Source organism: Canis lupus, chromosome 3 (genome assembly GCF_048164855.1).
Source record: "Canis lupus baileyi chromosome 3, mCanLup2.hap1, whole genome shotgun sequence".
Classification (NCBI taxonomy): domain Eukaryota; kingdom Metazoa; phylum Chordata; class Mammalia; order Carnivora; family Canidae; genus Canis; species Canis lupus.
The window spans coordinates 76,545,961-76,569,306 of NC_132840.1; the positions used below are offsets into that span (position 1 = coordinate 76,545,961).

General features: G+C 46.7%; 1 protein-coding gene across 1 annotated transcript in view; it reads left to right on the top strand.

The window, feature by feature from the left end:
• Positions 1-23,346, top strand: part of SORL1 (sortilin related receptor 1) — a 156,561-nt gene that overhangs the window by 71,123 nt on the left and 62,092 nt on the right. Inside the window, exons 13-21 of the mRNA XM_072822405.1 lie at positions 5,199-5,377; positions 6,800-6,986; positions 10,593-10,721; positions 11,217-11,302; positions 15,121-15,293; positions 16,361-16,492; positions 18,505-18,596; positions 19,798-20,044; positions 20,673-20,811. Of these exons, the coding sequence (XP_072678506.1) occupies positions 5,199-5,377; positions 6,800-6,986; positions 10,593-10,721; positions 11,217-11,302; positions 15,121-15,293; positions 16,361-16,492; positions 18,505-18,596; positions 19,798-20,044; positions 20,673-20,811 (1,364 nt within the window). The remainder of the gene's footprint in view (positions 1-5,198; positions 5,378-6,799; positions 6,987-10,592; positions 10,722-11,216; positions 11,303-15,120; positions 15,294-16,360; positions 16,493-18,504; positions 18,597-19,797; positions 20,045-20,672; positions 20,812-23,346) is intronic.

Sequence of the window (23,346 nt, forward strand, 5' to 3'; positions counted from 1 at the left end):
GAGGTAAGAGAGGAAGCTGGGAGCTGGTGGGGGTGGACTAAGCATTTTGGGGGGCAAAGTCTGCAGGACTGACTGCTCTTGACTAGCCTGGGGTGATGGGGTACACTGATCAGACTCCTCCTGGAGGAGCAGAGGAAAAGGGCAGGGAAATCTGGACAGATTGGACTGGATTGCCCTGGGCTGTGCACGGGGAGACATCCAGCAGGAGTCCACACCCGGTTCGGCCTTCCACCAGCCCTTGTGTGAATTCTCTCTTGACGTCGGTGATGGAAGATCCTCTGGTCTTTGCTTGAACAGGTTGAGTGATGGGGATTTGCCAGAGCAGAAAGGGCTTTCATCTCACTTTGGGACGGTTTGTTCGTTTCTTCATTCCCTCACTTTTTTTTAATCCGTTTATTTCTTTATGAAATGATAGTCCTCAAGTCAGAGAGAGCTTGAGATTCTCTCTCCAGTTTCTGGTTAGTTCTGCTCCCAGGACACACACACACACACACACACACACACACACACAGGCTGTTTCCTCCTTCACCTGAACACCATGCAGGTGTCTGAGGTGCCCTCCCTGTCCATCCCTCATGTCTCCCACTCCACGACAAATGGTTCCACTTCCTTTCTCCTCTGAGGCCATGGGATCCCAACGCCATGGATCTCCACCCTCTGGGTATCCTTTAGATCTTCCTCACCGTGTCAGTGCTTTAAAACCTGGGGCCCAGATCTGACCCTGGCAGCTGACCCCGACGTACAGGGATTAACACCGACAGGGCTCGAGATGCTCAATTCCTGTTAGAGGACATCCAACACTGTGCTCACACTTTTGACAGCCTCCCCAACTTTTTAGCTTCTGCCAAATTGTTTTTTTTCATCTTTTTTTTAATTTTCAAATTATTTTTAAAAAATGCAGATCCCCATTTACACACCATGAGATGCTTAGATTGTAAATACACCGCTGAATCAGTTCTGGAGGGCACTTGTCAGGATGCCGAGAATGTCCATCCCCCCAGAAAATACCTACCTGCCCCTTCCCTGCCAATACCACTGCCCCTGCTCCACCCCAGTTAGAGGCAGCTGATGGTCTGGTTATATTTTTACCACTGTGGGTTAGTTCGGCTTATTCTAGAACTTCCTGTGTTTGTATCTGGCTTCTTTTACTCACCATTTTTTTTTGAGATTCTATCTCTGCTGTGACTTCTATCAGTAGATAAAGTTCAGTTAAACTACAAAACATAAGAGAGCCTTTCTTCTTATGAGTGTTTTCTTATGAATTTCTCAAGATTTTCTTCATCCTGTAACTGAGCAGGTAGGTTTTTGAAACAACAGGTAGGACTTTATTCTCATTTTTGCTTCTCCTTTTGATATAATAAAAGTGTTTTGAATCCTGTTTTGGCATTAATTGCATTATCAGTACAATTAGCCTTGTATGCTTTGCAAATCTGATAGACTGACCTTCCATATTGTCATGCATATCCTTGACTAATGTGTTGAGCTGTGTGGAAACCAGAGGTCTCATTTTGGATTGAGGTCATATCATGTGTCAGTAATCAGCACGCTTGGGATTTGATTCACCAGCAGTAAATTTTTATCTAGCTGTGTGGCCTGCAGAGATGCTCAGGAAGAAAGAATGTTGTGTATCATTACCTCCTCCTTCCAATCAAGGATTACCGTGAGAAAAGGAAAATAGGATTAGTTTGTGTGACTTGCGTGTGAAACCACGTGAGTCCCAGCCCTCACAGACTTCCTTCTGTTCTAAGATCCATCAGATCAGCTGTTTCCATTCTCGAAACCAGTGTTTTCTTCTTCATCTTCCTAAAGGGCTTCAAGATCTCTCTCTGTTCTCCGTGATTCTTTGAGAGATTCATGTCTTTCCATTCCCTAGAATGTGCTCTCTTTTATACTCACTTTCTTTTAATGTCCCTGTTTTTTTTTCCCCTGCCTTGTCTAATTTGAACATCATTCTACTTGATGAAGATACAACCAAAATAGAAATTGATTCTGCCTTTTTTTTTACGCCCTGTTGTTACTATTTATACATTGACCATCAGAAGGATGATCCTTTCTAGTAGTTGATAGAATTTTTTTGCTAATTTCTTTATAGAATTTACCAGGCAACCAACGCACCATCCCACTGACCTACTTATCTACCACTTACTTTTATAATTTGAGTCACTTTTTATTTTTATAATTTGGCTGTTTGAGTTTAAGTTGTTTGGCCACTGTTCCTACGGATCACCTGCTGTAGGAATTACAGCTAGAATTAACCAGCAGATTATTGCTGCTCCTCACTTGTTCGCATTTGCACTTTTCTCATCATGGACATGCTGCTTAACAATCTGAGTTCCTCAAGGAGCTCTCTGGACAGCCACACAGCACTGTCTTCAGTTGAGTATCTTATCAGCACTTCCTTTACTTACTGCATCTGTGATTATATTTATGTTATGTTATATTTAGTATATTCTATTCAGTGGCCTTCCCATCCTCTTGAGAGTTTTTGACCATGGGGTTTATGTCTGTATTTTTATCTGAACATTTTGAACCCTCCAATCCTAAAGACTGGGGCTCTGTATGGTCTTTCACGCCTGGAGGAGCACAGAGATGACTTAGGTTTGTTTCCTTGCAAGGTTCAGTCATTTTCATGTCATCAAAACCAGTCCTCCTCTAGGGATCAGAGCTTGGTCCAGAGCAGGTGTTTCCCAAACTGTTTGTTGCGGTGGTGATGTGACTTGCCCCTCCCCTTCCCCAAAATTCTGAAAAAGCATTGTTTTCTAAATGCACAGTTTATTCTCAAATACATGGCTGTGCTTGGCCATGCACCTGCTGCTTAGTCTCATTCAGGTGTCTTCCCAGAGTCCTCTGGGAACCTCTCAAGAAATGGGAGGCTTCATTTCCTAAGGTTATCTGGGGTTCGATGAGCTCTTAAATAGAATTAACAAAAAGCAGTATGCGAATAGATGGACTTCCAGCGTCATCACAGAGCAAACAGATAGCTCCCGTCCTGTCTGGATAATGGACCGATCCTGCTGGTTCATTTTGCTTTAAAAGTGGTACTTGGCCCTTAGTGCGTCACACTGGTACGATGCAGGCGAACGGGTTAACTTCTCTCCAGATCTGCTTCAAAATTAGCTTCATCCAAAAATGTTTCAACCAGAGTATTTCTTCTCTTTGGGAGATTTGTGGAGGGGTCATTTAGTCTTCACTGCCATTCATTATTGATGTTGCCTTGTAGCTCCCCCAACTACCCAGCCCCACCCCTCCACCGCTGGTTGAACCTGCAGCCTCTTGCAGAAGTATCCATTTTAGTAACCTCAATTTGGGACGAAGTGTTTAGATTGCATGATGTTGTGAAAAGATTTATGTCAAGTATGAGAATGCTGAGGGAGTAAAACTAAAATCTCAAAAAAAGGGGAAAGGTGAAAGAAGTATTTAAAGATTTTTTTAACTTTATTTTTTCATGAGAGATGCTGAGAAAGAGAGAGAGAGAGGCAGAGACATAGGCAGACATAGGCAGGGAGCCTGCTGCAGGACTCGATCCTAGGACCCCGGGATCACGACCTGAGCAAAGGCAGACGCTCAACCACTGAACTGCCCAGGTGTCTTGAAAAAAGAAGTTCTGTGTGTCATTGGGGTTTGAGACAGAACCTAGAGTTCTCTGGTACTAAAGGAAGCACTTAGTGGTTTCTCACGCATGTCGCCAGCATACTGGGTGATGAAGCAAGGGTTAGGCAGATTTTCCCCTTCTCCTCTTCCTCCCTTTTGATACAAAAAGATCATTTAAAATCAGCACAGTTACTTCAGTGCTGCTGATTTTTTTTTTTTTTTCAAGAGCTTGTTTTCTGGTTCTGAGATAGTCCTCTGTAGAGACTTTTCTCTGCACAGGTTTTTTTTCCCCTCCAACTTAAAAATCTGTCAGACCACAGGAAAAAGTGGAGGAATTGTGTAAAGAACACTCTAATAAGTTCACTCAGAATCCTCAGTCGCTAACATTTTGCCAGTTTGCTTTACATCCGTCAGTTGTGTGTTCATCCTGTCTGCCTCTCTGTCCATCTGTCTGTCCTTTGCTGAGTCATTTGAAAGAAAGTTGTAGCCATCATGCCCTGTCCTAGCTAAATATTGAAAAGCTGTATCTCCAATAAATAAGGGTATTTTCCTATGCAATCAGAATGCCATTATCACACCTAAGAGAATTAGCAGGAGTTCAGTGTGCCTTATACACTGTATTTATATTTATATTTGCATTTATATACTTAACACCTGCCTCCCCACCCCACTCCCTCTCAACCCAGGATTCAGTCAAGGTTTCCACATTGCTTGTGGTCATTAACACCTCTTAATCTCTATGTAACAAGCCTTCTGCCTTCTTTTGTTGGTTTGTTAAGTTTTTCATGCCCCCCCCGCCCCCCCGTTTTGCTTTGGAAGAATCTGGAACCAATTGCCACGTAGAATGTCGCCCCTGCTGGATTTGTCTGGTTGTGCAGAGTATAACACAAGTGATGTGATATTTGCAAATTTGCAACAGTGCTTCATCCAGGAAGGAGGCGTGTAGTGTTAGATTGTCCCATTGTTCCTGGTGCTGAGTCTGGCGACGGCTGTGATTCTAGTCCGCTGTAGAACTGCATTTCCCCATTCAGAGTGAATGATTCATCTGTGAGTTGATAGTTTTAGACCATGTGGACACCCTGGTCCGCAGCCCTGTTTCACCTGGTGGTTTTAGCGTCCAGTGCTGGTGTTGCCTGGCTCGGTTATTATGGTATGGGTGATGGGATGGTCATTTTTCTCTTGCTATCATTGTTTTCAGCATGTATTAGGTAGCATTGTGATAGAAGAAAAGTTTCCCCTCCTTCCCTTCTCTCTTCATCATCTGGCCTGACCCTACCTCCCTGGGAGATCCTTTTAGGATCATTCAGAGACCTTTACCCTATTTTTATTTAGCGTATAACCTGTTACCATCATTTTTCTTCTTATGTTCAAATTTTCCCAAACTGACCAGCTAGAGTTCCGTAGTTGAGCTGGCCGCTGTGTCCTTTTGCCCTGATTGCATTGGTCTCTGAGCTCTTCCTTGCTTTCTGGCATGACCTCGAATGTTCCCTGCTTCAGCCATTTCTCTAAGGAGTCCTGGCTTCTCTCACTAGTGAATGTTATCTGGAAACCAAGCTTTTGCCCTAGAGACTTTAACCATAAGGATCCTCTTCCTCGTCTTTGGACAGATACAGTACCAATGAAGGGGAGACCTGGAAAACGTTCATCTTCTCTGAGAGGCCAGTCTTTGTCTACGGGCTCCTCACAGAACCTGGCGAGAAGAGCACTGTCTTCACCATCTTTGGCTCCAACAAAGAGAATGTCCACAACTGGCTGATCCTCCAGGTCAATGCCACAGACGCCTTGGGTAAGCCGCTGCCTCCTTGGCCCTTTTCATGGACACATTTACTGCCCAAAGCATCAGCTTAGAGCCAACATGCCCACAGAGTCTGTAGCTGTCGAAGAAGATGCACACATAAGCAGTGACCGGGACATTCAGAGACAGTTACTCAGGCAATTCCCAGTAGGACCGTGTGTCATTTTGTGTTCTCATTTTTCCTAGTCAGCAGTTCTGGTTTGGCAGACTGAGCGAGTGATTCCTGTGTCAGGGGCCGTGTTCCAGATGATACAGGATCCTCTCAGCTGTCTAGGGTCCCGTCAGCGTCCGCTAGCAGGGAGAGGGGTGACTCAGCATCTTCCTTCCTCCCCCATCCCCCTACAGCCCCGCTCTCTCCCCCTCCTTCTGCCTTGGCTAATGACATTCCAACTGAACCAAAAGGTCCTCTCTGCTACCTATTCAGTTTCTACTGCTTAAAATTGTTTTCCTGTTTCAGAATCCATGTACTTGGCTGCTAAATCTCCACCAGAAGACCTCTCTCTCCTCTCTTCTCTGTGTCCAGAGCATAAGCATCCTACTCTTCACGCCCTGAATCACACATTTGTGTCTGTCACCCTGCTTATATCATTCCCCATCAACTAGATTATCAGGTCCTTGGAAGTAAGAACCTGTCCTGTCATGTGTATTTTCCACCCACTGAATAGCCTGAGAGCCTTACAGTCAGAGTTTAATGAGTACTTGCTGATTGGAATGGCAAGGAGTTGACGGCCGTTCATCAGTTTTAGGCAGCATGGAATCTGATTGAAGACACACATATAAGAAAGACCTAGGGTCCCAGAGTAGACATAGGTATACTTTGGAATTTCTGGAGTAACCACTCTACTTAAATTACAAGGGAATGTGGGTAACGGAGCGATCATCCAGGCTGTTTTACCATTTCTCAGCCTCCTTCCACGAAGCTTCTGTGCCTTCCAAGTAATGACAGTGAATTCTCTATTGCTCTCGGGCCATTACTTCCAGGTGTGCCCACACGCGCTCCCCTCGTCCCCCTGGGAAGCAGGCAGGAAACCATATTCCTGAACGACACCATTTATCAAGGATCCGGCCTGATCCTGCCTCCCTGGGAGATAAACACCTCTGATACCCATTTCTGGAGGGAACTGCGGAATCTACTAGAATATTTCAGGAGTTTAGTTGGTGCCAGAGGTGGCTTGCTTCTTCCCAGCTTTCTCAGAAGCACAGCTGTGTTTCAGGAGGTGTCATTTCCATTGGCATGGGTGCTTCCTGGCATCAGAGCAGGCCAATGGGAGGCTTGGCGTAGCTCCAGAGAGTCTGTGTGCCTGCCAAGCAGCAGCGGGACGAGCCAGACGTGGGTGCTCGGGCCGAAGGGGACAGGAAACCCCTATGTGGGGCTCCTTCACATGCTTCCTGCTGCATTTCCCTTTTCCCCAGGGGTTCCCTGCACAGAGAATGACTACAAGCTGTGGTCGCCGTCTGATGAGCGGGGCAACGAGTGTTTGCTAGGACACAAGACTGTTTTCAAACGGAGGACACCGCACGCAACATGCTTTAATGGAGAAGACTTTGACAGGCCGGTGGTGGTGTCCAACTGCTCCTGCACCCGGCAGGACTATGAATGGTTGGTTCTTCTTCGATGCCTGGGGACTGGGTCGGGTCTTGCTCAGCCAGCAGTGTGGCACACAGACTAGAGCCTTCCCTCTGAGGAAAAGAAGGGCAATCATAGGAGGTCGGTATTTATTAATAAGTGTCCTTTTTTAATGTGTTATGCACTTTTTATATAGATCACTCAATTTAGTCCTCACAGCTCCAAAATGAGGGAGAGGCATCACACCCTAGGAAAGCTGCAGCAGTTGATTTAGGAATAGATCATTCTGGCACTTATTTCAATGAGGACAACTTCAAAAGGGAACACACTGAAGGTTCCACTGTAGGTAACTCCTTTTTCTTAGAAACGAGGGGATGTCAGTACATACATATTTGAGTGTATGTATACAGGCTTGAAGCAGAGTACCCAAGATGTGGCTGAGAAAGGTGGAGGCATAAGAAACCATGGGTGCACGAATCACGCGGCCAGAGAGGGAAAGCTGCGTGGGCTTTCCGTGCTTTTATTGTGATTGTTGGCAAGAAGGAGGAGACTGATTTGCTGCTGGCAAACCCGGAAGTTTCTGGAGGTCATGCTGTTTGAGATGGGCCTCAGGGAAGCTCCTGGGTCTGTGGACTGACTGGAGCACTCTGAGATGTGGCAGCAATGGGGACAGGCAGAGGCAGGGAAGTCCCTGGTGGTTTGGCTTGGATGCCTTGTAGGTATAAAGTAAGGTCAGGGAGTGGAGCTGAGCTGATACTTAAGGGTGGAGGCAGAAGGGGTACAGACCTTATTCTGTGAGCAGGATGAGGAGCTTTGAAGGCTTTGAAGGCTTTTTTTTTTTAATTAAAGATTTAATTTATTTATTAGTGCAAGAGAGCATGAGTGAGGTGGAGGGTTAGGGGGAGAGGGAGACGCAGACTCCCCACCAAGCAGGGACCCCGACATGGGGCTTGATCCCAGGACCCCAGGATCATGACTTGGGCTGAAGGCAGACGCTTAACCGACTGAGTCACCCAGATGCCCCCTTTGAAGGCTTTTGATGAGAGTCGATGATCAGAGCAGAGCCTGGCTTTAGATAATTCTAGAAGTAAAGCATGTAGGGTCTCGGAGCCCCTAGGCAGTCCTTCGAGCCTTGAGCATGGAATCATTCCAGGCCAGGCAGGGCAATCCGCAGAGCATGAGTATCAAACTAGATAGAGCATGTAACTCCTTTCTCAGTAGTTGCAGAGGCACATAAAACCTAAAGTTTGCTTTGGGAAGCCACACTTATCTTGACAAAAGCCAGAGGCCTCTGATATGTCCTAGTCTAGAGGTTGGAACAGGGCCACGGAGTAAATGTTTTAGGCTCTGCAGGCCATATGGTCTCTGCTGGCAGCTCCACAACTGCTCGTGGTGGCACGGAAGTAGCCACAGGTGAATGGGTGCGGCTCTGGTCCCATAAAGCTTGATTTACAAGAACAGCTCTCTAGGTTGGGCCAAGTCCTGCCCTAGACCAGTGCTTCTGAAATGTGAGTGTGCACATGAATCACCTTGGATCTTGTTAACATGCCGGTTCTGACTCTAGTTCTGGGGGGTAGCTAGCTCTGCTAGGCTCCCTGTGATCCCTGTGCTGCTTATCTGTAAACCTATCCTTTAAACAGCAGGGTTTTAGACAGTACAAGACGCGCACTCTCTTTGAAAGTTCGGTGGTTCTAAAATAACAGCGTTGACCCTTCTGTTGCAAAACCACAGAGGTTCAATGCCCCTTTGCTGCCTTCTGTTCTCCCTTAGATACCCCCAAATTGTAATTCTATTCTGAGAGCTTTTGCTGGCCCGAGGTCCCCCTGACTGTAGGGGTCCTCTGTGGAAAAGGTTATAGTGCTCTTCTCTCTTCCTTGATCCTCATTATTACTTCAAAATGAAATAAGAAACATGCAAGGAAAATCTAACAACTCTTTGGGATTTTTCCTTAATGACCACTACTATGCTTTTTCTCTAAAATCTGCCTCTCTTCTACCAAACCAACAACCCCCACCACCAGAAACCAGAGGCTGGTGTGCCTTCTTTGAACAAAGGCCTGGCTCCCACTGGTCTACCATGCTCGCCTCAGCTTACTCATGGAGATCACTAGGTGCTGAGTCTTAAAGATTGAGAAATCCACCTGCCCTGTCCCTCACGGAGTTGGGCTTTAGGCCATATGAGATCATGAGGGTGATGACTCAAGCCATCTGTGTGTGTAGCTGCTAGAAAGGAGGTGGCTGGACTGTGTGGCTCTTGGAAATGTTCGGTGGCCTTGGACTGGGGCCTTGCGGAGGGAGATGGTCTGAAGGTGGACAGCAGGAGGGGAAATGAGAATGCATGAGCTTATAGTATCTGTGCGTTAGTTTGGTTCCTGAGTGACAACTACATTGGAAAGTCTGGTTGCTTTTGACAGTCCTTTCTGGATCTCTCTGGGACGCCCAGCCACTGACCCGTATGTTCCCTGATTTCAGAGCTAGTCTCTCTCAGAAGCTGGGTTTAGCACTCCTGTGTGTATTCACAGCCTATTAGGCCATGACCTAGAGATTGAAGAAATCTTACTAAGAACAGGTGCTTTGCCATCGGAGGCAAATAAGTAATTAGCTAATGCTCCACTTACCCCTCCAAAAAGATTTTAGGCAGCCATTTGGTAAAAATGACCTAATTTAATGAATGAGATCTATTTGGTAGAGTAATAAAACTCTCCCTTCTGAAAAATTTCTACAAACTGCTAAATGTGGATTATGACATAATAAATACACAAACTGCCTAGCCCTGTACCTGTTAATACTTCTCGTGGAGAAGGTGTTAAGTAAGTATTGGCTGGACTGAATAGAGTAAATGAAGCCTTTTGAGTAGAGCACATCAATGTGGAAAATCCCTTTGAGTTACAATTTAAGTTTTGGGCAGGACTTTGGGAATTACTTAGTGCAGTTGCCTCTTCTTGGTGTTGTTGAGAAGTCATGCTGTGAAGGGTGGAGTCGGGATAGACCCAGATCTCTGCTTCTTACTCCAGGACTCTGCCCCTGGAGCTGGGTGTTTTGGCAGAGATGTGGCCCCCAAAAAAGTATCACTGGATGCTAGTAACTATTGAACATTTGCTAATGCCTCTTAACAAAGACCCGGCAGACCCAGAACCTTGGGGAGGGAACTGGATCCAGCTAAAAATTTTAATATTGTTTTGTTTTGGGGGTAATGATTTGTATTGTTTTGGCATATGATGGTGGTTTTCCAATCATGGTTCAGGTATAAAGTTTCTTTTGAAAATGTGTTAATGTAAAAAGGTGGGTATTTATTTTTTTAAAGATTTACTTATTTATTTACTCATGAGAGACAGACAGAGAGAGAGAGAGAGAGAGAGAGAGAGAGAAGAGAGAGGCAGAGACACAGGCAGAGGGAGAAGCAGGCCCCATGCAGGAAGCCTGACGTGGGACTCGATCCCGGGTCTCTAGGATCAGGCTCTGGACTGAAAGTGGCGCTAAACCGCTGAGCCACCTGGGCTCCCCAGGTGGGTATTCTTTAAAGGGACAAAGGAAGTAGCTTACAATAAAGTGATAGGCAGTCTGGGAGATGTCACAAGGGTTGGTATTGACATGCCTGAAGTATTTAACGGCCCTCACGGACCCCAATTGCCTTTTTTAGTGACTTTGGCTTCAAGATGAGTGAAGATTTCTTCTTAGAGGTTTGTGTTCCGGATCCTGAGTTTTCTGGGAAGTCCTACGCTCCTCCTATGCCTTGTCCTGTGGGTTCTACTTACAGGAGAACAAGAGGGTATGTCTCACAATGGTCGCCATGCGCGGGACACGAGGGGTCTACCCTGGGTTTGAGAACAGAGAGGGCCACTTGGGTTCCTTTCATACTCCAGGTGCTTGGATCCAAGCTAGCATCTCTTAGGGAGCTTGGGCAGTGTTTAGCATTAGGATGCAAACTCTACTACTCCAGAAAAAACCCCATGCAAATCTGTGAAATTCGCTGCAGCTCTCACTATGGGCTAAGTCATAGAATTTGGCAAGGATACATCTTTATAGGAGTTCGTTGAAGAGATATATATGTAAACTCTTGGCCAGGGCAGCCTTCCCAATGGTGTGGGCTGCCCAACGTAACCATAAGCAGGACCAATTCAGAATGAATACACATCCTTCTTGTTCTGTAGGGAAATGAATGGATGGATGCTACTATCTATGGATAGGAAGAGGTTTCCAGTTATGGAGACTTATATTCTTGGTTGTGTCTGACCTCTTGCTCTTGGGGTTGGGGGGATGACAGCTATCGGAAGATTTCTGGGGACACTTGCAGTGGAGGAGATGTTGAAACACGACTGGAAGGAGAACTGGTCCCGTGTCCCTTGGCAGGTAAGAGGTGGTTTCTTGCCTTTGAGATCTTGAGATACTCACTCTAGCATCCTCATGATTTCACCCAGGTCTAGTCTTGCAGCCCTTCTAACAATGGAGGAGAAACATGGAAATTACACGCAGCACTGAACTTCCCTTTTTCCCTAAACTTGGGGAAATCAAAGCCAAATTTATTTATAGCCTTGGGCGTTTATAGGAATGGGAAGTATTTTTTGAGGAAAATCCCTTTTATTCGTTGAAAAGTGTTTATTCTGCATGTCTTGTATCTTAGGCATGGTGGGGGTGGGGGGCTTTTGCATTTTCCTTGATCTGTTTGTCTGAGTTGAATATAAAGAGACTCGTGGCTTTTGGGGAATTCACTAAGTGGTCTATCTTAATTTTTATAGTAATAATAATAGCAAGTACTTCAATGGAACTTCACACATTTTGATGTATTTTTCCACGTGTTCTCATTGTAATCCTTATCACGACCCAGTGGAGCAGATCCTGTAATAAGCTCCTATTTCTTTTTTTTAAAAATAAAGAAGCATGTTCAAAGGAAAGGGTTAGTCAGCGTATTGCAGGTCATACATCTGTTAAGAGACAGCTCAAATTCAGACTCTTCAGACCCATGCTCTTCCCTGGACATCACCCAAATGGCAGAGGAGTGTCATTCCCATCATTTTAGGTGATCATTAGTTATGCTCATTAGGAAAAACTTTGGAGTACACAGGCTGTAAAGGGATAGTGTGGTCCACACATGCCTTAAATTGATGGGTGATGGCGCAGGTGGTGTGGTATTTGCAGTCTAGCCTCAAAATGAGGAGACCCTCGCAAATAGTTAATCTCTTAGCCACCTTTCCTTTCCTGCTCTGTTTCTACTGCTTATTCGTGCAGAGCTCCCTTATTTCCTGGGAGCCCTTCCTGCTGCTCTTCCCTCTCTCATGGAGGTGGATGGCTGGAGGTGACCTGGCGGGGGTGTCTGATGGAACAGCCATCAGTGCCCGCTGGATCATGAGAAGTGCGTGGTCCTCTGCAGAGCACCCCCCTCGTTCTCTCCTGCTTGCCAGCTCGCCTCTGTGTTTTTCATGCTAAGCTCATTAGTTCCTTAATTTAATCTTCCATCATTACCAGAGTAATTAACATCCCTCACTGTGGAGACTTCAAAAGAACACGGCTTCAGCAGATTCTCACAAATGAGCAGATAATATTCAAATACGCTCCTCACAAGAGCTGTTATTGATGAGGGTTTGGGTGAGTAGGGTTTGAGTGATTGCTCTTAAGGGCTGGAGTACATACTTTTGCAATAAACATTTCTGAAGATAATCCAGTGAGGGACAAAACAGTTTGTTTAAAGCCATCTAAACTGGGAGGAGAGCTATTTTCTTTTCTGAGGAGAAAAAGAGAACAGGGAACAAAGTGGAAAAATCACATTTGTAGTGTAGGCCCACCTCCTAAATGTAAAAAAGAAAAAGAAAATGCCTGGCACAAAAGGCAGGGGTGTACCACGAAAGGAAAGGATGGTTTCCCAGGGCTGATGGGAACCATAGCATCTTTGCAAAGAGGAGGTCATCTGGAAGAATTTTTTAAAAGATTTTATTTATTTAAGAGAGAGAGAAAGCACGAACAGGGGAAGGGCAGAGGCAGAGGGAGAAGCAGACTCCCCACTAAGCAGGGAGCCCCGTATGGGGACTCAATCCCAGGACCTCAGGATTATGATTTTAGCCAAAGGCAGAGACACTTAACCTGACTGAGCTACCCAAGCGCCCCACCTGGAAGGATTTTTAAAGATGAAGTCATTCTTCCTTTATGATTACTATAAAATAACACATGTTCAGGCTGTTCTCAGGTATGACTGGAATTGGCTAAGAATTCTGTTCCTTTCCTTTAAAAAAAAAAAAACTTATTCCTGAGAGACACACAGAGACAGAGACATGGGCAGAGGGAGAAGTAAGCTCCCTGCAGGGAACCCGATGATGCAGGACCTGATCCCAGGACCCCAAAGCCACGCCCTGAGCCAAAGGCAGATGCTCAACCACTGAGCACCCAGGTGCCTCTCTGTTCCTTTCCTAAGTTAATCATTGAGCACAGAAAAGCAGAAGTTTCCTCTGGACCTAATCCTAAGGCAAGTATTTCTGGACTCAGGCTCTGCTATAAGGGCATCGGGTGGTGAGAAGAAAAACTGAAGCTGCAGATTGGGGTTTGCAGATGTTAGAAACGAGGGGTGGGAGGCTTGCTGCATGAGTGTATCCTCCGTGGCTCTCCACGGCAGCTTCGACGAGAGTCCTTGGTTTCTTACAGCCTGTCACTTACAGGCTTGGCAGCTTTCATCGTAAGGATCCTCTTCACTGGGAAGCACAGTGGGAAACTTCTTTTGAAAACCAGAAGAGATCAGTTACCATGTAGTGGTGGCTTAGAAACTTTTGAAATGAAGTGAAACCAAAGAAAAAGAACACAAATTTACTTTTATTAAACATTGTAGGTAGGGGCGCCTGGGTGGCTCAGTCGGTTAAGTGTCTGCCTTTGGCTTAGGTCGTGATCCTAAAGTTCTGGAACCAAGCCCTCCATTGGGCTCTCTGCTCAGCAGGGAGCCTGTTTCTCCCTCTTCCCCTTTCCCCAGCTTGTTCTCTCTCTCTTTCTCAAATAAGTAAAACCTTTTTTAAAAAAATTGCATATAGATTTATTTTTTGGTGCATTGTCTCTGTTGAAGCGCTTATGCAGAGTGGGTAGCTAGTCCCTGGGATCTCACCGAATGAGGGAATGAGGAAGAAAGAGAGAAACAGTCACTGTGCAGGTGTGCAGCAGAGGGATTCAGGTCCCATCTGCAACACATTGGCAAGTGGACCCTTGGACATGGATTCAGGTGTGTCGCCCGTCTCCACCACTGTGGAAGAATCTGGATGCTTTCCATCCTGCTCCCTAAGTGGAAGAGAGGGCGCACCAGCTCTCCCAGTTACTCGTTGACATGAAGTCTCCTTCAGCCCCCGGGGCCTCTATTTCTGTATCTTGAAAAACGACAGTGTTTAACAAATGTATCGTGACAGACAGCATCATGTAGTGGGTGAAACACAGATTCTGGATTCAGACTGCCGAGTTCAAGCCTTGATTCCACCTCTTACCAGTTGTGTGACCTTGAGCGTGTTAACCTCTGTGCTCTCATTTGTAAAATTGACTTAATAGTGGTTCTTCCATTATGCAGTCATTACACCAGCGAAACGATGCCTGGCACGTAGTATGCGCGTTTATAGTATTTAAGATGAAATAGAGTCTTTGTGATGATGATGTTGGGAAACGCTTTGTAAGTATCCGAGAACAAAGGTTATTGTTGCTGTTTTGAAAATATAATAGGTTGATAGAATTGCTGTGTGTCATTGCGAATAATATCGGATGGGTGAACATCCAGATTAGCTGCAAGTCTTCAGGGACCAGGAGTCTCTGGTCAACATGATTACGGTGCCATGTGATACAGTCATGGGATGAGTGAGAACATGCTGAGTGGGGTAATTATTTCGTCACGTGTGACTCTAAAGACTCCTGGGCCGAGCTCAGGAGCATGGATGTTGGACATGACTGGGGCATCTAAGTGAACAAAACAAATGTAACAGGACAGCTTGCAGATGAGAAACAGATTTACGGGAGTTGGAGTGACCTTGCTCCTTAAGGCGGGATTTCATTTTACGCACCTTCGAAATCTTGATGCCTGCACTGTGCCACTTGATCTACCCTGTGTGCCAATGGCGCTGAGGTGTATGCGTGAGGGGAAAATAGGTGAGATGTGCTAGCAACCTCCTCGGCGTCCCCCAGGCCCACCCTCTCTGTCGTTGTCTGTGTCTCTGCAGAGGAGAATGAATTCATCCTGTACGCCATGCGGAGGTCCATCCACCGCTATGACCTGGCCTCAGGAGCCACCGAGCAGTTGCCTCTCACCGGCTTGCGGGCAGCGGTGGCTCTGGATTTTGACTATGAGCACAACTGCTTATATTGGTCGGACCTGGCCTTGGACATCATCCAGGTGCGTCCACCCTTGGTCTGCTCGTGGGGGACCCATGCCTTGTGACCTCCCGATCCCGATAAGCTTCCTTCAGGACGGTCTTGGGAAATGGGTTATTAGAGGTTTGAAGTCATGACTGTTTTCAGGGCTGACAGGTGACACTTTTCATTCTTCTGTTTTACTATTTTCTTGCCCTGCCTCCCTCTGTCCCTGTAGGAAGGACCAGAAGGAGCCCCAGATCTTCAGTCTGGCTTATAAAGGAGGCCTCACTTTTCCTGCTGGGAAGATTTGAGGTCTCAGAGTGTAGGATTCTGAGTCACTATCACAGCAGCTGCCTCTGAAGTGTCCTTCTTCCCAAGCCATGATATAGTAACACTTGACTTACCCGCAGTTCACGTAATTATCCACTTCAGCTATTCTGAACACAGTCAAGAACCAGGAAGTGAGCTGTAAAGATCCCCACACAGGCCAGATAGATAGTCATAGACTCCAGCCCATGCATTTTAAAGGAGAGCTATTTGATCTTTATTCATTGCCTATTTAATCCTTTTTAGAAAAGCAATTCTAACAAGTTTTATCTGGACTTCCTACCCAAGAGAAATTATACAGTGCCTGGGTTTTCCAGGGCCTGGCAGTGACTGCGCCGTGCAGCTGTCCCAGACAGCACCTGATGGCCAGGAGCCTCCCGAGGGAGAGGAGCCTATAAAAGCTGCCACGAGAACTTAAAAATAACAGCAGTCTGGTTCCATTTATTTTCAAAGCAAACAGACTCGTGCTTGTCAGTAATCTCCGACCTCATTACTGGGACACAGCATCGTTCGGTAACCAGTGTTTGTAATGAAAATGCAGAGTAATATCAATGATTAGGTTCTGTTTAGGTATTCTGCTTGAAACAGGAAGCCATAATATATTTTAGGAAAGCTTTTATTAGAAGCCGGCTTCACTCATGTGGAAAGTTTACTGGTAAAAGACATCTCATTCCTTGGCTGTCAAAGCCAGTGGAGTAAAGGGTGGCCATCCATGGGACCGAGTTGGCACGAGGTCATTTGAGCACTCACAATCTTTTCTCTCCCCTCCCGTCTCCATAGCGCCTCTGTTTGAATGGGAGTACAGGGCAAGAAGTGATCATCAATTCTGGCCTGGAGACCGTAGAAGCCTTGGCTTTTGAACCCCTCAGCCAGTTACTGTATTGGGTAGATTCTGGCTTTAAAAAGATTGAGGTACGTATATTCCATCCTGTCCTTAATTGAGTAGGGGGCAGCATCTGGGCCTTGAGCCAGGTTTGACACAGTGGGAGGAGCCAGTGTGCCAGGCTTCTCTAGAAATCCTTTGAGAATTCCAGAGAATGGACCAGGTGAGCCTCTGGGAAAGGAAGAAAAGGCGGATAGTTTCAGAATTCTTGGGCATTGCCCCGAAAGTCCCACGTGAAAACAGGATGCCTGCACCCATCAGACTGAGATTCCATTAAGATGCCCTGAATGGTGCTATTTTGGCTAGCCAGAGCGTGTGCTAGAAACAATAATGATAATTATATAACACCATAGCATTATTAGAGTGCTGTATTATCCACGCTGTAGTATTATTGTAGTCGATTAGAGTAATTAAGACCATATCATGGTCATAATCATGATGATTGATGACAGCGAGCACTTCCTTTGTGCCAAGCCCAGTTGGAACCACTTTGGTTGAATTTACTTGATTTGGTTCTCACAACAACCCTGTTAATGTATTTGCACCTTAGCTATCCAAGGCGATGTGAGGGTAAGAAAGGGCCTCTCCAACACCGAAGTCGTGATCTTATAGGCACACTCAACTCCTGGAAGTCACTACTGAGGCCCTGGGGCATTGTCTCCGCCCCTCTCTGTACTGACTACGTGGAGGCCTGGGGTGTGGGTCATGTGGAAATTTCAGTAGAAGCAAGGAGGCACAGAGAGTCTGGAGCAGTTGTAAGCCAAAAGCCACAAAGTCAAGAGCCAGACCTGGGTTCAGTCTTCATTCTGGTAGCTAAGGAAGCCAGGCAAGTTTCTGCATCTGTGAGACAGAGGTTCATTTATCCACCCTGTCATCCGACGGGTGCTTTTTCTGGCATGGTACGTGCCAGGTATGGTTGGAGGCTGTGAGGATACAGCAGTAGGCGAGACACCCAGGCTCCTGTTCTGCTAAAGACGAGATGTTAGTGGAGGAAGGAAACTAATGAAGACATAAGTCCATCAGTTCTAACAGTGATGAGTCCTGCAGAGAACGTCCAACAGGATGGTGTGATCGTGTGGCTTTGGGGTGCGGCAGCGTTACACAGCTGGGTGGGAAGGCCCTGAGGATGTGGCATCTGAGCTGAGCCCGAGGAGAGGATCACTAGTGTCCATCTCACAGTGCGGTTGGGAGAAATGAGTGAAAAGACAGTGCCAGGCACATACTGAGTAGTACGTCGGTGGTCTTGTTATTTTGGTTCTCTCCTTTCTTTAATTGTGTGTGGTCAGCACTTTGCCAGGTGCTAGAAGGATGTAGTAAAGCTTAAGTTGTCCATACTCTCCCAGCACACAGCTCGGGTACTGTCAGTACAGAATGGTAAGATAAGTCGCTGATGCTCGTTGATGAAGGCGGGTCAGAGGAGTGAGCTGAGGAGCTGGGCCTGGAGGGGAGTTTCGAGGGAGAGAGACGATTTGATTGTGGAGCAGTGGTCAGGCCCCGTAGGGGATATGGTGACGGTAGACGGACGAGGAGGACTATGTCAGGCTTCGAGAACCACGAGATGGCCAGCCTCATTGAAGTTGTTGGGGCTAAAGTGGAGGAGAGAGAATATGGAGGAGAGAGAATTAAAAGCCTGTGGAGATTCTTAATTGTAAAGCTGAGACACTCTGTGTTTGTTTTGTGGACAGTGTAGAACCATTGGTGGCTTTGGAGCATGGAGCAACGTAGGTGGGTTAAATAAATAATACATACTGAGTACTTTGTGCAGATCTATCGTCTTGCCTCCAGAACTGGGTGCAGGTGGCAGTGCTGGCTCCTCTGTCAGACCCTGTGAGCATTGTCCCATGAGCCAGAGGAGAGAATAGCTCATTCTGACCGCACGTCAGGGCAGGTTTCCCAGATGAGTCTGCAGGGGAATGGGGGAGCCACAGAGGCCCGTGTCTGTAGGGGGAACCCAGTAGGAAGCTGTGATGGGGGCCTTCCCAGGGAGCTCAGATCCATCTCGGCTTCCCCTCCTGCCCCTCCCCACTCCTCTTTTTGTCAGGTAGCTAATCCAGATGGTGACTTCCGACTCACGATCGTCAACTCCTCTGTGCTTGATCGGCCCAGGGCTCTGGTCCTCCTGCCCCAGGATGGGTGAGTATTGCCCCGGAGGTAATCAGCGTGTGGCAGATGCTGCAGCAGACAGGTTCTTGTGGAAGTGCAACCTGCTGGACACAAACTTGTTTCTGGTGATGGCTGTTGAAATAATCTGTTGATTTCGAGTCTTGAAACCAGAGCTCAGTCATCTTGTCGGGTAACTCCATTCCCTTTCGTTAGCAAGCATCAGACTCTCCGCATCCAGATGTCTTACATCTGTGGGGTGTTTCTCCAATGAAAGGTATTATTAAAAGTCTTTCCATAGACAGAGCGGAGTCAGGCCTGGTTGGAGATGGCAAGGATTTTTATCCTGAGTTTGATGCATGATGCAAACTTATAATCCCTTCCATCCCTTCCCTACCCTCCCGCCCCAGCTTGGGGCGGAGTTTCTTGCAAGCAATTCATATGCCCCTGGGAAATGCAAAGGTGCTTTTTATTAATTCCTTAACTTAAGGAAACATAGCTGAAAGAAAATTCTGGATTAGGCGTTCTATCCTTCTAGTATTTGTGATTGAGAATTAGATCTGTTTTTTAAGAGAAAAAATATATGTACTTGATTTAAAATATTAAGAGAAAAGAAGTTTATGGTATGAAAAATATTTGTTCCCTCCTTTCCTTTCTCACTCTTAACCCTTCTCCCCCACACTTCCTAGGGGTAGTCAGGGTTAGTTTGTTGTGTATCACTCAGAGTTCTTTTTTACCCACGTGCAAGCACATAGCCTTAAAACACACAGGCACACTCCTGCGTCAGATAGAATCGTAGGATATTTACTGTTTTGCACGTTTTCAAAACGTTTTGCGTGGCTTGAAGATGCTGTTTTCACGTGAGCACTTAGAGATTTTCAGGCATCATAATATTCTTTTGTATGTACCAGAGTCTATCACTTTCTCTGTCCCCCTAAAAGTGTGTGTTGTGTCTCTACACGTAATACATACATGTTTTTTTTGCTGGTATGAACAATGCTGTGATGAACGTCTCTGTACATTGTCTTCACATAACTTGATTATATCTGTAGAAAAATTCCAGGAAAGGAATTTTGGGGCAAGAAATTCGGTGGCTTTAAGTATATAATTACAGCTTATAATAATAATCCTGCTGAACTAACTGCTAGAGAGGCTTCTTACCTCTTTGGGGTAGTATCTTGATCCCGTTACCTGAGGTCTGATGTGATGTGCGTTCTTTCCCGGCTTTGACCAGGGTGATGTTCTGGACCGACTGGGGGGACCTGAAGCCTGGAATTTATCGGAGCAACATGGATGGTTCTGCCGTCCATCGTCTCGTGTCAGAGGACGTGAAGTGGCCCAATGGCATCTCTGTGGATGACCAGTGGATCTACTGGACAGACGCCTACCTGGACTGCATTGAGCGGATCACTTTTGATGGCCAGCGGCGCTCGATCGTCCTGGACAACCTCCCCCACCCCTATGCCATTGCTGTCTTTAAGGTGGGGCTTTCTTTGCTCCCTGCTTTGGACAGTCCATGAGAGCAGGTGCAGAGCTGCTGTCTTGGGTTGTTGCAGGGATGCTTGTCCGACTTCTAGAAAATCAGCTCATTTACAGATGGATGTCAGACAGAGTTGCCAGGAGTCCGGGCTGCTCACTGCTCATAGTTCAAAAGGCTAAGGGTTGAGGTGGTTTCACAGGAAAATCCCCGTTTGCCCCCGAGTGCCGGTCGTTGTGGCTTGGGGTCTCCATCTCATGCTCACCTCGTGCCCTGATGACCTCAGGTGAGCTCCGTACCACCTGTGTTACTTGGCACTACTGCTTTGCCTCTAGAGAACAGAACAGTTGGTTTTTCTTGACGTTGGGAAGCAGATTTCAAACCAAAGGGTCGGGCTGTGGTCAAACTCGAATGCTTATCACATAGTTTCCGTTGGGCAGTTCCTTCAGTGTGACTCTTTGGTGAGGTCTGGATAAAACCACTGCTTTGCATTTCAGTGAAATCTTGATGATGGGGTGATCATTCCCCCATTAATGTTAGGTGTCCTTCATATGGGTGGCCCCTCGTTCTTACTGAGGGTCTAGAATCGGAGACCCTGGAGCTGGACCGATGAGCAAAGGTTTTCCTTCTAGAATGAAATCTACTGGGATGACTGGTCACAGCTCAGCATCTTCCGAGCTTCCAAATTCAGCGGGTCCCAGATGGTGGTTCTCAAGAGCGAGCTCACAGGGCTGATGGACATGAAGATTTTCTACAAGGGCAAGACAACTGGTAAGCATCCCCTGCTTCCTCTCTCTCGAGCTGGTCTCTAGGAAGGGGCTGGGTGTGGGCAATTGCTGCTCAGGCGGGGCTGGCAGCTTGCATCTTTATTCTCACGACAACATGCACATTATTTAATTTCTGCCTAATGACATCTTAATTTCTTTTCTAATGGTACACAAACAGCTGGAAGACAGCATGTTTTCGCCTGCCTAGAGTGTGATACTTGGTGGGTAATTATACCCTCCTCCTGCCTTTGGCCCCTGACTGATTGGTGGTGTGGCTTCTGCTGCAGCTGGAGAGTTCCAGCATGTGCTTCATCCCCATTTGGCAACCTTACAGGGAGCAGCGCTGTGCTGGGTGCTGTGCTGGGTGCGCTGGCAGTTGCTGCCTCCCGGCGGGAGTCCCATCTTGTCCTCTGGTTGCCCGGGTGACCTGTTGCTCATCGAGCACCTAACTCCCTTGTAATGAGAGGTGTAGTTATGTGATGCATTACTTAATGTGTCTCCACCTGAGTCTCCTAAACCCCATGAAGAAGGATATTGGGTCTTTCCCCCTCCCCCAACAGTTTTGCTGCTGCCTAGCACTTAGTAGGGCTCGGTGTTTGTTGAAAGAGGTCATGAAAAGGGACCAGGTGCCAGTTGGTATAAACAGTAGCTGTCTTGAAGATTGTTGAGTGAGGCTTCAAGAGGTGCTCCAAGCCTTGTGACCCGCCGGTCCTGGAGGCCTAGACTATTCATTCAGCTGAAAGCCTCCTTGCTCACTTCCTGCCCTTTCCCTCTGTGTGTCACCCACACTGTTGGTTCTACAGGAGAGACAGCAGGATGCTCCCGGAAGAATAGCCCCTTTAAGAAGCACCCTGTTTATCTCAGCAGGATTAAATAGCATCCTGGGTCTGCTGACTTGCCTTTATTGACAAACTGCTAGGTTTCCTGTTTTGAACTAGAATGTTGACGCTGTTTTGTGGGTTTTGGCTGACGCTGGGCTGAGAGATTGAGGGAAATAATACGGTTATAGATACCATCGTTATTTTGGGGGGAACCAATGAAGATAGCATTGGCAGCACCCTTACAAAATGGTAAAGAATGTTGGAAATGTAAGTCTGTATTATTGTTAGGTCTTTGCAATGGACCTGTGATATGGGCAGGGCTGACATTATGATCTGTGGTTCATAGATTAAGGAACGGCATCTTAGAGGTGAATTAGCTCTCTCAAAGGTCCCTCGCTAGTTTAGGAGCTGGGCTTTTCTTCCAGCTCTGCCACTAAACCAAGGAGTCACATTCTTCTTAGAGGAGGTGCCTGTTTTAAAATAGGGAGGGCGCCCCTGGGTGGCTCAAAGGGTTGAGCATTTACCTTCAGCTCAGGGTGTGATCCCAGGGTCCTGGGATCGAGTCCTGCATCAGGCTCCCCACAGAGTGTCTGCTTCTCTCTCTGCCTATGTCTCTCCCTTTCTCTCTGTGTCTCTCATGAATAAATAAATAAAATCTTAAAAAAAAAATAAAATAGGGAGATGAAGGACTCTTGCTCCACACGTCCAGGGGCTGAGAGTCAGGGCCTTTGTTTGATGGAGGACCCCCAGCCCTGCTGATGGGTGTCCCTAGCAAGCCGAGTTGAATCATCAGCATTTCTTTGAGTTAGCGCTCAGTCCAGAAAGTGGGTCTTCCTTTTGACAAGTGCTTATAAGCATGTGTGTGGTGAGCACATGACAATTCCTGAAACACCAAGTTCAGATGGCCCAGTGATCTTTGGTCTCCCCCTCCCCAGTCTTGGCTGGTCACCTGCTCCATTCTAGCTGATGTCCAGTCACAGCTGGGTCCTGGGGAGCAGTAGGAGGGATAGTCTGTGGTCTAAGCAGCACGTGCACATGTAGTCTCCTTCATGCATCAAAAGAGTCACCTTCACTTAAACCATTCGAAGTAATTCTGGGAATCTGGCTGGAGTCTGGATGGAGGAGACATGTGCCGGTGGGTAGAACACAGATCCAGGACTGTGTAGCATCACCTCCAGCCACAGCTCTCTCTTTGCTCCTTCCTCTGTTCCTCCACTGGGCTTTGGGATTCTCTTTTTTTCCTTTGTGTGAGCAGGATCCTTGCAGCTGAGCTCCCACCCACAGACGCAGGGCCAGAGAAGCAAGTCTGTGATCTCTCAGATGAGCAAGGTTGGGTTAACCAAATGCTTTTGAAATGGCATCTGGTTGCTAGCACCACCTGTATGCTGCAGGTACCTCTTGGCCTTGAACTTGTTTGCTCTAACCTGCTTGCTTTTTTGGGACTCTGTTTTACAAATTCATGATGCCTATCGGCCAAGCCTGATGCCAGTCAATTATTATTTTTGGCATCTGCTCCTAACACATGTAGGACTGCCCGCTCACCAAGTGTAAGGTAATAATGCAAATAAAACCTGTATTTATTAAGGGATTACTGTGTCGCAAGCACCACACCGAAGTGCTTTGTGGGCTTGGATAACCTCAGTTAACCTTTGCAAAATCCATGTGTACTGTTCATATTTCCATTTTCTAGATGAGGACGTGAAAGTCAGGTTTGTGTT